This window comes from Symphodus melops (genome assembly GCF_947650265.1).
Source record: "Symphodus melops genome assembly, chromosome: 23".
In the NCBI taxonomy this organism is placed as follows: domain Eukaryota; kingdom Metazoa; phylum Chordata; class Actinopteri; order Labriformes; family Labridae; genus Symphodus; species Symphodus melops.
In genome coordinates, this window is record NC_136713.1 from 3,313,123 (window position 1) to 3,328,943 (window position 15,821).

Below are 15,821 nucleotides of genomic sequence, written 5' to 3' on the forward strand. Positions count from 1 at the left end.
GGTGAGGAGAGGAGAGGAGGCGAGGTGAGGAGAGGAGAGGAGAGGAGAGGAGGCGAGGTGAGGAGAGGAGAGGAGGCGAGGTGAGGAGAGGAGAGGAGAGGAGGCGAGGCGAGGTGAGGAGAGGAGAGGAGAGGAGGAAGCAAGGAGAGGAGGCGAGGAGAGGAGAGGAGAGGAGAGGAGGAAGCAAGGAGACGAGGCGAGAGTCCATTGTGACTGAATCACCTGATTGTGCTGTTAATTCGACCTTCAATACTTGAGTTCAGTCAGAGCTGTCTGAAGGAATTTACACCGAATATTTTGAAGGTGGAGAGCTACTGCCATCTAGTGTTTGTAATCTTTAATCCTGTATATATTTAGACCATGTGATGAGCAGATTATCTGTTCCTACTCAATGAGGAAATATTCTTTCTATACGTCATAGTTTGTTTTCTTGTCTTAAGACCCGACACACCAAGGAGAGCGCCACCTGTGGGCGGTGAGGGGAGCGCTGGGGGATTGACAGTGTTTCTGCTGTCTGTCTGAGCCAGCAGAGAGCAGGTGGTGTTAAAGGTGCTTTAAGGACAGAAGGGTGGAGATGAGGATGTTGAGGGTTTCTATCGTCGGAGGAGAGGAGAAGCTCATGAGTGATTTTCTTTGTGCTGTGGTGGGGACTTCCTCTCAGGCATGCTCAGAGCGTACGTGGTGATTGGCTGTCGGCTGAAGTCTTTGCAGGGTGTTCGAGACATTACACATTTGTTATTATTGAAAATGTGTTTTTATTGTTTGTACATTAAATCAATAATCACAGTATTACAGTATGAACTGGAGAATAAATAGACACTCTGGCGATGTTTATGGTAACGGTACCTCTGTGTAAATGAATAAAATATAAATATTCCAAAATAAAGCATTTTATTACAATAAATGTTTTTGTTTTGTCGTCTTTGAGAATTCATTTTTTGTCAAATGATTGTTTTAATCCTGATTAATCCTTCATGCCAATAGTTCATCACATGTTTGAAGTTCTATTTTTTCAAAGTGAAAAATAAAAATAGTGATGCTTTTATTTTACACGTTGGTCCTGTCTGAAGCTGAGAGTACTATCCTTGCTGTGTGCTTTTATTTTGAAATACAGCAAGGCCCTTCCTGTAGAGCAGGGGTGTCAAACTCATTTTAGCTCAGGGGCCACATGGAGGAAAATCTTTTCCCAAGTGGGCCGGACCGGCATAATAACCGACATGGTATAACAACTAGTGCTGTCAGGAGAAAAAAAAAAAAAAAAAAAATCTATTTAATTACAGGATTTGTAATTAATTAATCTCATTTTAATCTCATATCTATTTAAGGTCCCAGAATAAAGAACTCAAATTTCAGGACATTACAAAATTATAGTGCACAACTAATAAAATGAGTACACTAAGAAGAGAAGATTTGAAATCCACATTATTATTGTAGGTGATTTCAATATCCATGTGGATGTTGTTAATGACAGTCTTAGCACGGCTTTCATGTCTCTATTGGACTCTATTGGCTTCACCCAGGGTGTAAACAAACCTACTCATCGATTTAACCACACCCTGGATCTTGTTTTAGCCTATGGTATTGAAATTAACAGTTTGTCGGTTTTTCTGGAAAATTCTCTGATATCAGACCATTTCCTAGTAACTTTTGATTTCTTCTTACCAACCTTAACTCCTCTTAATAAAAAAGTGCTCTCTAGAAGTTTAAATGATAATGCTGTAGCTAAATTTAAGGAAGCTATTTCAACTGCCTTTGTTTCAGTACCATCCTCTAACCTAGTTGAAAACTCCTATAATCACTTTAGTCCCTCTCAGCTAGATCAGTTTGTAGATAGTGTGGTTGATTCACTTAGAGTTACTCTGGATTCAATCGCCCCCCTAAAACAGAAGCCAATCAAACGACAGAGATCAGCTCCATGGTACAATTTAGAAACCCGTACTCTAAAACTAACGTCACGTAAAGTTGAAAGAATTTGGCGCTCCACCAAAACGATAGAATCTCGTTTAATTTGGCAAGATAGTCATAATAGATATATGAAAGCTCTACGGCAGGCCCGCACTGCCTATTACTCGTCTCTTATTGAAGAAAATAAAAACAATCCTAGATACCTCTTCAGCACTGTAGCCAGGCTGACAGAGAGTCATAGTTCATTTGAGCCATCTATTCCTTTAGCCCTTAGCAGTAATGATTTCATGAGCTTTTTTAATGATAAAATTCTAAACACTAGAGACAAAATTAGCAACTTACTACCTTTACTTAATGCAGATTCCTCCTATATTTTCGATTCGGCAGAAACGGTTCCAAATTCTGATACTAACCTCGACTGTTTTTTTCCAATTAACCTCGCAGAACTAAATTCGATTATTTCTGCGTCTAAACCATCAACTTGTCTTTTAGATCCAATCCCAACCAAGTTGTTTAAGGAAGTCTTTCCTCTAGTTAGCAGCTCCATACTAGATATGATCAATATATCTTTAGCGTTAGTAGCTGTAATTAAACCGCTCCTTAAAAAGCCTACTCTTGATTCAGGAACTCTAGCTAACTATAGACCTATATCTAACCTTCCTTTTATCTCCAAGATCTTAGAGAAAGTGGTAGCTAACCAGTTGTGTGACTTTCTCCACAACAACAGCTTGTTTGAGGAGTTCCAGTCGGGATTTAGAGCTTACCATAGCACTGAGACTGCACTAGTTAGAGTAACAAATGATCTTCTGTTAGCCTCAGACAGGGGACTTCTATCTGTGCTTGTCCTGTTAGATCTTAGTGCTGCTTTTGATACAATTGACCATCAGATTCTGTTACAGAGACTAGAACAATTGCTTGGAGTTAAAGGGACTGCTTTAAGTTGGTTTAGATCCTATTTATCAGACAGATCTCAGTTTGTGCATGTTCATGATGAGTCCTCTATGTACACCAAAGTTAGCCATGGAGTGCCTCAAGGATCAGTGCTTGGTCCGATTTTATTTACATTATATATGCTTCCTCTAGGTAGTATTATGAGAAAACACTCCATGAACTTTCATTGCTATGCAGACGATACTCAGCTCTACATAGCAATGAAGCCAGAAGACACCAACCAGCTTTGTAAACTAGAAGCCTGCCTCAAGGACATCAGGACCTGGATGACCAGAAACTTCTTACTGCTCAACTCAGACAAGACTGAAGTTATAGTGATTGGACCTAAGAACCTTAGAGAGACTTTCTCTGCCGATATGACGGCCCTTAGTAGTATTAGCGTAGCCTCTAGTACCACTGTTAGGAACCTAGGAGTTCTGTTTGATCAGGATATGTCCTTCGATTCATACATTAAACAAATTTCAAGGACAGCTTATTTTCACCTTCGTAATATCTCTAAGATCAGACAGATCCTGTCACAAAATGATGCTGAAAAACTAGTTCATGCATTTGTTACCTCCAGGATGGATTACTGTAATTCTATTTTAGCAGGGTGCTATGGTAAATCTCTAAAGACCCTCCAACTCGTCCAAAACGCTGCAGCTCGTGTTCTGACTAGAACTAGGAAAAGGGACCACATTACTCCTGTATTGGCTTCTCTCCATTGGCTCCCTATAAAATCTAGAATAGAATTTAAAATCCTTCTGCTCACCTACAAAGCCATAAACGGTCAGGCACCATCCTATCTTAAAGAGTTAATTGTACCGTACTATCCATCAAGAACATTACGTTCCCAGAATGAAGGCCTGCTTGTGGTGCCTATAGTCTCTAAAAGTACTATGGGAGGTCGAGCCTTTAGTTATCAGGCACCGCTCCTTTGGAATCGTCTACCAGTCGGGGTCCGGGAGGCAGACACTAAACTCACCCGTGTCACAAACATCGCAGCCAAATTAATCGGTCTCCCCACTCCCACCCTGTCAGAACTCAACTCAAAGGCCATCACACGCATCGCACACACAATAGCACTGGACACCACCCACCCTCTCAACTGCCACCTCACCATCATGCCCTCCGGACGCAGGTACAGGTCTCTGCTGTGCAGAAGGGCGCGATACGGCAAAAGCCTGGTGCCTGCAGTCATTACAGCCCTAAAAAAAATCCACCTCAGTCCCAACCCCCGGTCCCCCCATAACCATATGCACTGTATGTCCTGTCACTGTATGCCCCATCACTGTCTGTCGCCCCACATGTATGTCCTGTTGTCTCACATGTATCTCCCTTGTGTTCACCCTCTGTCGGCGTGCTGCCCTTAAAACTGTACACTCTGTGGAAAAGAATTTCCCCTCGGGGACAATAAATAAAAAAGTCAAAAAGTCAAAGGTACTTTTAAGAATAGACTTCAAACTTTTCTTTTTGATAAATCTTATAGTTAGGACCAGCTCAGTTATGCTGCTATAGGCCTAGACTACCGGGGGAACTGGCACTAGGATCTCTTATCTCTCTCTCCCTCTTTCTCTCCCAGCTTTCTTATCCACCCCTTAGGAGGGGAGGGGGGACAGCGGGTGTGTATTGTAACCAATGTCTTGTGTCCTGCCTGTCTGTATACTGCTACTGGATGCCTTGAATTTCACTCGGGATCAATAAAGTATCTATCTATCTATCTATCTATCTATCTATCTATCTATCTATCTATCTATCTATCTATCTATCTATCTATCTATCTATCTATCTATCTATCTATCTATCTATCTATCTATCTATCTATCTATCTATCTATCTATCTATCTATCTATCTATCTATCTATCTATCTATCCATCTATCCATCCATCTATCTTATCGTACTACTGCTTGTCATCTTTATATTCTAACCTCTCCTTTTTCTGGGAGTTCCTGAGCTCTCTTAGGTTCCTTGGGACTGTTGGTGAGGATGGCCTCACACACACACACACACACACTCCTGAACGCACTCTCTCACACACACACACACACTCCTGAACGCACTCTCTCTCACACACACACACACACTCCTGAACACACTCACACACACACACACACATACACACTCACTGTTTTTTAATATGCTTATAATCTCAATGGAAGGGGAAATTAGGGAAACCTCAATGTCCTTTTGAGAAAAAATAACGTATTGAATTAAACAAAAAGGTGACTGTTTGGGCTCCTTTAAGAAACTATAGTCAGTCAATAAATTGATACCAATAAAAGCAAATTCTGCCTCTTGATACTTTACATAGTGCTGGTCTAAAGTGAACTCTTCAATACACAAGTAGCAGAGACCCAAACTCAGTTAACCAATGAGGAAGCACTTAATGACAGAGTAAAGGCGTCCAATGGACAGGCAGAAAGCACAAGGAGAACCAGCGTCACTGGTGAACAGCCAACAGCTCAACTGGAAAGACATTGAGTTAGAGAGAGAGGCAGAAAGAGTAACACACATAACAGAGAGGTCAGGTATACCTCTGTCTAAATCTTTCTATATAACGTATTGCAGACCTAAAGTTACACTAGCATAACAGATTCAAAAGCAGTGGGCAATTTTTTTTTTTCCCCTTTCCCTTTAAACTGTATGTGCCAAACAGTCCCACACGAGGAAGATGACTCACCTAACAGTAAACACAAGTTGCACAAGTAGGAAAACAAGCCGTTTCTTCACAAGGTCCACAGTTGCAGAACTCAGAATACACACACAAGTTATCTGGTTCATTTCACCCGATGAATGCTGAGATTGTGATGAAAACACTTTTTGATCCAGCCGGTTCACTCTAAGTAAGGAGGGAGTGTGTCCATCAACATGTGTGTAACTGGCAGAACAGTTTTTTTTTAAATTGAGGGGTTAACTACAATTATCTCTGAATCAGAATCGGGTTGTATTGCCAATTACATTTACGCACACAAGGAATTTGTGTGTATTGGTGCAAAAGCAATCTAGCTATAACATGCAGTAAATTGTTTGATATAGCATGTCCTGGCACTAGAAACTAACCTAAAAATGAATTGATTTTTAAATTAATCACAGCTTTTAAAAAATAGATATATTGTCATTCTCATTTCATTTTTCAGGTATGGAGCTTGCCATGCGGCCACATAAGTTCTGTGTCCGAACTAACTCCATCCAAACAATCGTAGCCTGAGCAGAGCTTTTGAGCACCAATGTTTGTAGCTCAAGGACTTTAGCACATTGAGGTCAGTCGTGTTGGTCAGTACCCCATGAACACACACGCTGTCCCTCCCACTGGGCAGAGAGCTTTTTCTCAGCAGTGAAGTCGGACACTATTCAGTGGAAGTTTGGTCATGTCTGGACTGCAGGGTGTTCGACTGCTGCTCCTGTGGGCCAGCGCCTGCCTCACGCTGCCCAGCCTGGCCTGGGGAGCTGTGGTCATCTCTGGGGGCCATGAAGCTCAGCAGGTAATTTCACCAACCGTTTTATGCAAATATCTTCATTTAAAACTACAATGTAATGTAAGTGTTGACTAAACCTGGTGACACCAGTCATTTTTTAATCATGTGTGCGTCACAAAGTGTGTTTTCAACTTTATTTCTACTCTTGTTTAACTCTTCTGAACATCTCCTCTTCATGTGGCTGTTTGTCTTAACACGCTGTATTTGTATTTCAGGAGTCAGAAGGAGCTACTAGATCTCTAAAGGTATCTGTAGTAAAAACATACATACAGTCAGTTCTGTCATAAGGTTAAAGATATTGTCTGCATCTCCCAGTTTGTTTAGAATTAAACAAACTGGGCAGTCATTGATGAATTTGAGAACTGAACATCAACACTGAAACAACATTTGAACCATAAAAGAAGTTACATGTTTTAAGTAGTTTTTGCAGCCTTTAATTTTGATTTCTTATAATCTGACAATCAAAATGTCTCCCTTTGCATTGTCTGTCTGCTTGTTTTGTTTTTACAGAAAAGAAGTACAAATGATGATATGGTAAGAAAACACATTTAAAATAAATGAAATATCGAGTTCAGCTGAATACGTCTTCATTGTAAGGGCAAAGTAAATGTAGTGAAGCAGCTGGAACAGATACACGCCCGATAAAACATAAAAGGCTTTTAAAGGTGCATTATGGAGTTTTGGTAGAGAAATGGGAAAGTTGGAGAAACGTAGAGATTCTGTGGTTTATGTTCAAATCTCTCTACACAAACTGTCCTCAGAGCAAAGTTTGGTCCCTGGTTTAAAGATCAAATGCTATGTGAGAAGTTATTGTGAAAATATAGCACTACATTTTTTCAGTTCTCACACTTCCAAACCTCGCTACCAAATCTACATAATAGTGCACCTTTAAGCTGAACAACGTTGTATAGCTGTTTACAGCTACCAAACAAGAAGACTGTGCTAGTTAAGTTCTATTAAAATGTAGATGTTTCAGAAAACATCCAAGGCTAACAAATGGGGTAAATGTGACACTTTTAATGCTTAAAGAAATATTCTTCTTTTTGGTGCTTTATTATACAGAGACCGCTCAGATTTCTTCACCACTTGGCTTCATTTTGGTGCTTAACTTTGTGCTGATTTGTTGATCTTCAAGACTTTAATATTAATGTCCTTCCCTTGATGGCCACTTGATCTTTATATAATGTTCCCCTTCTTACAAAGCATAATCGTATCCCATTCCCAAATAAACCAAGGCTATGTAGAATAAACGAGTGCGAAAGTGAGTGCGCCCTGCAGCTATAGCAAACTCCTCTGATTTTACTGCAGAAAGTTGAAAACATTTAAGAAGTTGATAATTCAGCATGTGTATTGTTCATCTGCAAGTACGCTATGCAAACATTTTTGCACATTTCTTAATCCATGACATCCGTGCGACAAACGTCCTTGCCTATCAGTGCCCTGAAGAAATGAAAATATGTAGACGCTTGAGCAAAACAATTTGAATTGTTACTTAACAGACAACAGAAATGTCCACTGTGTCCATTTAAGGTGTTTAAAGCACATGATAGAGGTTTTAGGATTAAATATTGTGATACTCTGAGAGTCAAATATCTGTCTGTGCCAGATATAAGACACCACCTTGGAAAAATATTCCTCATTTCCTTTGGATATTACCCAGAAGATCTCAAAGAAAACAGAACGCGTGGCGAGGGAATCAAGGCAGGAAGGAACTGCGTCACCCTGACTGAAGCAAACAGGATTCAAATAAAATGCCCTCAGCTCAGGCACACATGATTATTGTGTTGGTCACACAGAGATCTTGGATAAATGAAGAATAGACTCCCAGTGAAAGGATAATGGATGTTTGCTTTATAGTGAACAGACTGACAAACACACGTATGTGTTTCTACATGCTGCAGGCTGATTCACAAAAACATTCCCTGGGTGGAACCAGTGACTAAATGGTCTTATAGTCATGTTTTTTTAAGCTCCTAATGTGTTCTTATTTAGTACATTATCCACCTGCAATTATCAAGTCAGTTTAGAAATGACACAAAAACGGCAAATACTTTTGTTGCCTCTCTCTCCGCGTCAGGTGGAGGTGTACAGCGTGACGGTGGACTGCACTGTGACGTCTCGTTTCGCTCACACCGTCATGACCTCGAAGGCTCTGAACAAAGCAAACACTTCCAAGGAAATCTTTTTTGAAGTGCAGCTACCCAAGACGGCCTTCATCAGCAACTTCAGCATGTCAGTTGGTTACGTGAACACTTTCACCATATACCCAGTGTTTGCTGGCACCACGTTCACGCTGTCATCGATTCTCTTGTGCTTTAAAGCTCACTTCAACTTTATGTTCTCTGTCTTTCACAGGGAAATTGAAGGTCAGGTGTACGTCGGGGAAGTGAAGGAGAAAGAGAAAGCCAAGAAGCAGTATGAAAAGGCTGTTTCCTCTGGACAAACCGCTGGGCTGGTCAAGTGAGTCTGTTAGGATAAAATATATTTATGAAGCAAACACAGCAAGAAATACAAAACCTAAGTGGATCTCCACTTTGATTTTTGCACTCCCTTGATCTCAGTTGTTTAGTGTCAGATGGTTACTAGTCTGCATTATTGGTCAGTGCGATTTCTCTCTGTTTCATTGTAGAGCTTCTGGGAGAAAGATGGAGAAATTTTCAGTGTCTGTCAACATCGCCGCAGGAAGTAATGTCACTTTTATTCTGACTTACGAGGAGCTACTTCAGAGAAAGCTGGGCCAGTATGAGATTCTGACTCAAGTTAAACCCAAACAGCGGGTCCAGGAGTTTAAGGTGAATCTGTTCTGCTGTGGCCTCCTGGTGATTGTGTTCTTTGAGATCTTTTAAATGACATAATTACAATTGGTTTCTCTGTCTGTCTGTGTCTTTTTGCCTATGTGGATGACAGATTGTGACCAACATCTATGAGCCACAGGGCATTTCTTTCGTTGATGCCCATGCTACTTTCCTTACTAATGATTTGCTCCCCCTGGTGGAGAAAACTGTGACGGACAAAAAGGTACACAGTCCCTGGAGGTAGTTGTCTCATTCTTTGCCTGCAGTTCCTGGATCAGACTCCCACCCTTTTTACATTCAATACATTATTGATCTAAAGATTTGAGTTGAGCTGACTGTATGTATCTTTTTATCAGGCACGCATCGTGTTCTCACCGACCATAGAGCAGCAGAGGAGTTGTGCTGATTGTGATGGAACCTTCATTGACGGAGATTTTGTCATCAAATATGACGTAAACAGAGTGAGCGGCATTGGGGACATTCAGGTATGCTGTCACTCAAACGACCCCCACCCCTCCAAAACACACACACACACACACACACACACACACACACACACACACACACACACAGTTTGACTGAGGATGACACCTCTGTATGGGAGATATAAATCTATGGATTATCTGCAGAACAACCTATAGGTCTATTTCTGCTTTTAATGGTGATTTCCCCTTCAGATTGTTAACGGGTACTTTGTACACTATTTCGCTCCACCTGACCTGCCCAGAGTCCCGAAGAATGTGGTGTTTGTGATTGACAGGAGCGGATCAATGTATGGGAGAAAGATTGAACAGGTGAGAGACGGTTCAGACTACAAGTGGGACTCTAAAATGTTCGTGTCCCCATGCACACATTTTTCTCATGACTTGTGTGCAGACACGAGAGGCGATGCTGGCCATTCTCAAAGACCTCCATGAGGAGGACTATTTTGCCATCGTCCTGTTCGATAGTTATGTCTCGCCCTGGAGAGAAACACTTTCCAAAGCATCGGCAGAAAATGTGAATGAAGCTTTGGAATTCGTCAAGGAAATAAGAGACAGAGGATGTAATGATCTTATGGACACACTTTTTTATTATACATAATGTACTCACTCTCAAAATAATAAGAAAAAAAACAACCTTTTCTTATGTGTTTACCATCTAGCAACCAATTTTAATGATGCATTGTTGGACAGTGTGAAAATGCTTAAAAAAGACAGACAAGAGCAAAGGACGCCAGAGAGGAGCGTCGATATGATTATTGCACTGACTGATGGAATGCCAGATGGGGGTGAGTGTGCACTTACTGTGAGGTACATTAAGTTTATGTGAGTGCATGTTTGATTGACATAAAAATAACTATATGATTTATTTATAAAATATTTTTCATTTCGAAGCCCCTGATAGGATCTTGAACAATGTGAGCCCCGATGTGGTTGGAAACATATCTCTGTTCTGTCTTGGGTTTGGAAATGATGTGGATTACTCCTTCCTGGATTCGTTGAGCAAACAAAACAAGGGATCGGCACGCAGGATTTACGAGGGATCAGATGCAACGCTTCAACTTCAGGTGGAAAGGCTTTGAACCCATTTACGAGATGATAATTAAAACTACTTCCCAGTTTTCCACATTTATACAACGCCTACTTTTTGATTTGTCCCAGGGTTTTTATGAGGAGGTTTCCAGCCCTCTTCTCTTGGACGTTGACCTGCGTTATCCTGGCAATTCAGTGGACTTTCTCACCACTAACCACTTTAACCAGCTGTTTAACGGCTCAGAGATCGTGGTGGCTGGGCAACTGGTGGACAACGACCTTGAAAACTTCCTAATGGAAGTGGTTGGCCAGGGGGTGAGCACAAGGAAACAGTTTCGAGACAGTAGTGAGGTCATAGATTAGGTTTGTTTATTATTCTCTTCTCCTCTTTGTCCCTCCTGCTTAGTTTGAAGAAGAATTCAAGGTGCAGGGACCGGCTGGTGCAGTAGACTGGGGCGTGACGTACCCTGATGAGGAATACATTTTTGGAGATTTTACAGAGCGTCTTTGGGCCTACCTAACCATCCAGCAGCTACTGGAGAAAAGGTGAGTTTGAGTTATTTCACTCAAGCTGATTGTTCTCATTTAAAACCTCCATCAATGATGCATCCACAAATCACCTGAGAGCCAAGAGAGCCAATCCACATATACTATTTGTACTTACAGTAAGAGTGGTACCACTGACGAGAAAGAGAATGCCACGGCAAAGGCCCTGGACATGTCCCTGAGGTATGGCTTTGTAACCTCTCTTACTTCCATGGTGGTCACTAAGCCTGAAACTGAGGACGGAACAGAAAGGCCGCTCATCGCTGATAAACTGACTGAGGGTGAGAGATTCAGCCATTAGACCGACGTGGGAAACTAAACCTAACACGATAGTGGCTACCTGAGGGTGGTGCTGAAGTTACTTTAAATGTTTGTTTTGTGTCCACCTGTTTATTTTGACAGAGCAAAGACAAGAGGCAGAAAGACAGGGTAATACAGGTTTTTTTTTTAACATAAGCATAAAAAGGTTTCTGCGATTAAGAACATTAAATGCTTTAATTCTAACTCGTCATCATTTTATGTTTCAGCTCGATATCATGCTCCTCCTCCTCCATCATACTGGAGTAGTTACCAGTCAATACCCTCCTATTTTGGTAAGTAATATTTTGCCTAGCTCGCTTGATGGTTCGAGGAACTAATGTCTCACTCTACTAGCCAGTTGTTTTGTCAGTCCATCTAAACGACAAAGACATTGTTCAGACATTCATGATGCTTAGATGATGAATCATACTCACTTCAGCATCACCCTGACTTCACAGGCGCACAGAGCTGCTTGCATTGCTGTACACTGCAAAGACGACATATAAAAAAAAAGCCATCACTCGTTTTGTCTGTCACTTCCATTTTACTCTGTCGTCACCTGTAGTGGACGGGGATCCTCATTTCATGATCGAGCTCCCAGACAGAAACGACGCACTGTGCTTCAACATCAACGACAAACCAGGAAGCATATTCAACCTGGTCAGAGACCTTAAACAAGGTCAGCCACGAGTCCTTTTTTTTTTTTTTAAGGCTACATGGACCAAGGTTTTGTACATTTAACGTCAAAATGAAATCCGACTGTCAAACAGTGAGTGACGGGATCCCCTGTTGTTTCCTCAGGTATTTTGGTCAATGGTGAGATCATAGGAGACAAAACGATTCCCCCTGATGGTAAAATAAACACCTACTTTGGGCGTTTTGGCATCGTCCACGAGACTCTGGGGGTGAGGCTGATTGTGAGCACTCAGGACATCTCGGTCTTTCAGGGTGGCCAACTGGTCAAGCTGCACTGGTCTGATTCAGCTTCACTCAAAGGATCCAAGTTAGTGGCAGCATGTCCCATGGTTACCTCATTCAATAAGAGAAATCCAGTTCAGAATACATGCTTACCATCCTGTTCCCCTCACTTGTATATCCTCCAGTATGGATATTCTCTTGATCAAGGATCGCAGCCTCACCGTCACTCTGAAAGACTCCGTCAAGTTTGTCATCCTGCTTCACAAAGTGTGGGAGAAGCACCCGTACCACCGGAACTACCTGGGTTTCTACACCCTGGACACCCACCTTATGTCATCTTCTGTTCACGGCCTGCTAGGTACGACTTGTTTGGTTATAGAGAATTACATTATCATCACTGATTATAGGATATTGTTCGCTGTAGCATTTCTTCTTGGGTTTCTGAAGAACCTGTGAAACCTCCACAATGTTACTACACTGTTAAAGCTCTAGACAATGGCCTGCCTGGTTAACACATCAGCTCAAGGTTTATTTGATATTTTTTGGACTGCAGGAAGTTGGCAGAACAAAGTCAGTTTATTGTAAACGGGTTCAGACATTTATAATGGCTCATGTCCCTCTGGAAACTTCTGGTCATGTTAAAGAGTGCAGGTCATCTGTGAAAAGCGCCTTAGGTTTAATTACTACCCTGCACCTCTAGCAGCTTCATTGCTTGCACAAAGATAATGCCAGTGCTGCCACTCGCAGGTATAATCAGCATCATCTTGTCAGGCCAGTAGATCAAGGATGGCAACTCCACTTGGGGTTCTGACAGAGAGAATCTCAGTATTTCATATTGGTATGCATTTATTGTAATGGTTTATATAGATGCAGCCCACCTTTTAAAGCAATTATAAAAGTGTGTCTTAAAGAGCACCAGAGTGGAAGAGCAAGGAACATACATCTTGTATAAATTTGCCGTGCAGCTAACTTAACCAGGCCTTTATCAAAACCTTCAAGAAACATAAAGAAGAACAGATGACAAAGCAATGGCTGCCTGCAAAAGCCAAGGAGCCCATTCAACACATATTATAATGCCCATTATACAACACAAATAAACAAGATCAGCTTTAGTCTGAATAGCTTCTTCATACACACACTCTGTAGGGTCTTTACATGTTTTATTTATCATTAGAGAACATTTAGGGATTGAATAAATGTACTTCTGAAAGATATTTACCTGTAATGATTGGTCATCCTCCAGGTCAGTTTTACCATGGGATCAATTATGAGGTGTCAGACCTGCGTCCAGGTGAAGTCCCAGAGAAACCAGATGCCACCATGTTTGTGAAAGGACGGGAGCTCAATGTGACCAGGTACATGCAAAAATGACTCGTCAGCATGTAACACGTGTTTTGATTTGATAGGCTGTTGATTTTGTGACGTGCACTTGAAATATCTGTCAGTGTACATGAAACATGTGTGTGTCCACAGAGGCTGGCAGAGAGACTTCAGGAGGGATGTGAAGAAAGGAGAAAATGTCCCCTGCTGGTTTGTTCACAATAATGGAACTGGCCTCATCGATGGAGAAGCATCAGACTACATTGTTACAGGCCTTTTTAAAACTGTTTAAGAACAGATTATAAATCAATGTCGGCCACATAAATCATTGAAATCAAACGCTTTAGATCAATATTCATATGTGCCTGTATTTACACTATAATTGCTGGTATCATGAACCCATCAAACAAACGCAACACTGTCTGGATGACTTCACTCTCTCTTTCAGTGTTACTGCTGGAGTTCCAAAACTAGAAAGCAATAACACATCCCGAAATACGGAGATGTGTCGGAGCAACCTCAGCAATCACTTGTATTCAAATAAATGGGAAACCTCAGTATGGAATCCAGCTGTACAGAAAAAGATGCATTGTTCATGTTTGATGAGTCTTTGATTCAGCTCTTCTCCCTGTTTGATCTTGAAAAAAAATAACAGTTTGTTGAATTCAGTGTTTGATTATGTGAGGAGGTCATCTGATGTCTGATCCAAACTCTGATGTTCATCATGTTTATTGATTGTAAGTCCACTGTAGTGCTGCTACTACAAATGATGCCAAATAAAAGTTAGGAGTGGTGACACACTGTATTACTGGTCACAGTATGAATGAAATGTTCAAACTGATTCAGGTTTAAGTGAAAAATACACTTAATACATTAACGTTGACTTCATTAATGGTTTAAATTTCTAGATGATGTCATCAACCTCATTCATCTCAGCTTCAGGAGAACTAATGGATCCTTTCATGGAAGGGAAAATCCATCCTTGAATCATGCACTCTTGCATGCAACAACACACACACACACACACACACACACACACACACACACACACACACACACACACACACACACACACACACACACACACACACACACACACACACACACACACACACACACACACACACACACACACACACACACACACACACACACACACACACACACACACACACACACACACACACACACACACACACACACACACACACACACACACACACACACACACACACACACACACGAACACACACAGGAGCTGGGGGAGCCACTTCAGCACATCTTCAACATGAGCCTGCGGCTTGGAAAGGTTCCTGTACTCTGGAAGACCTCGTGCCTCACACCTGTCCCCAAGAAGAAAAACCCCAGTGAGCCGGGCGACTTCAGACCAATCGCTCTGACATCCCACGTTATGAAGACCTTTGAACGGCTGCTGCTCCAACACCTCAGACCCCAGGTACAACACGCACAGGATCCCCTGCAGTTTGCATACCAGGCAAAGGTGGGCGTGGACGATGCCATCCTCTATCTTCTACACAGGGCTTACTCTCATCTGGACAAAGGGAGCAGCGTGATGAGAATCATGTTCTTTGATTTCTCAAGCGCTTTCGACACCATCCATCCCCTCCTACTGAGAGACAAGCTGACCGAGATGAGGGTGGACTAGCACCTGGTGAGGTGGATCACGGACTACCTCACAGAGAGACCACAGTACGTCAGACTGAAGGATGATGATCACCCTAACTAGATCACTCTATTGTCTTTGACACTTAATGCTAATCTGCTCCTCAATAGTTGGGTACTTTAATGACAATCACCCCTAATCACTCCTGGTTTCACCTTATTTTTTTGGACACTTAATGCTAATCACTGCTCCTTTATGTTGCTGAGCACTTTAATGGCTCAGTCTGCATCCCTGCATTGACTGTTTAATGACTGTACTCGAACCTCTGGCACTACCTCAAACACCTCTGTACATGCACATGTAACTAGTTTCTAGAAGGTCAGCACTTTTTGTTTCTAAGGCTCTTTAACTGTTTACAAGTCTCTTTTAATCAGCACATGTTTTTATCTCCTTCACAGGTTATGTACATTATGCTATATAAGTTTTAAGTC

The 15,821-nt window shown here is 41.7% G+C and overlaps 1 protein-coding gene across 2 annotated transcripts; it reads left to right on the top strand.

Moving 5' to 3' along the window:
* Positions 1–6,190: 6,190 nt before the first annotated feature.
* LOC306818416 (inter-alpha-trypsin inhibitor heavy chain H3-like) lies at positions 6,191–14,594 on the top strand. Of its 2 annotated transcripts, none has more exons than XM_079335984.1 (22): positions 6,191–6,319; positions 6,529–6,558; positions 6,824–6,847; positions 8,391–8,545; positions 8,669–8,773; positions 8,943–9,105; positions 9,221–9,331; positions 9,465–9,593; positions 9,786–9,902; positions 9,985–10,153; positions 10,253–10,378; positions 10,485–10,657; positions 10,752–10,937; positions 11,029–11,168; positions 11,289–11,449; positions 11,571–11,597; positions 11,696–11,761; positions 12,034–12,147; positions 12,270–12,471; positions 12,572–12,744; positions 13,630–13,741; positions 13,860–14,594. In XM_079335984.1, the coding sequence occupies exons 1-22, from the start codon at positions 6,206–6,208 to the stop codon at positions 13,996–13,998; spliced, it is 2,736 nt and encodes a 911-aa protein (XP_079192110.1). In that variant the 5' UTR covers positions 6,191–6,205; the 3' UTR covers positions 13,999–14,594. The 2 variants fall into 2 exon arrangements, with proteins under 2 accessions (XP_079192110.1, XP_079192111.1); XM_079335985.1 differs by having other exon boundaries at positions 11,295–11,449.
* Positions 14,595–15,821: the final 1,227 nt, after the last annotated feature.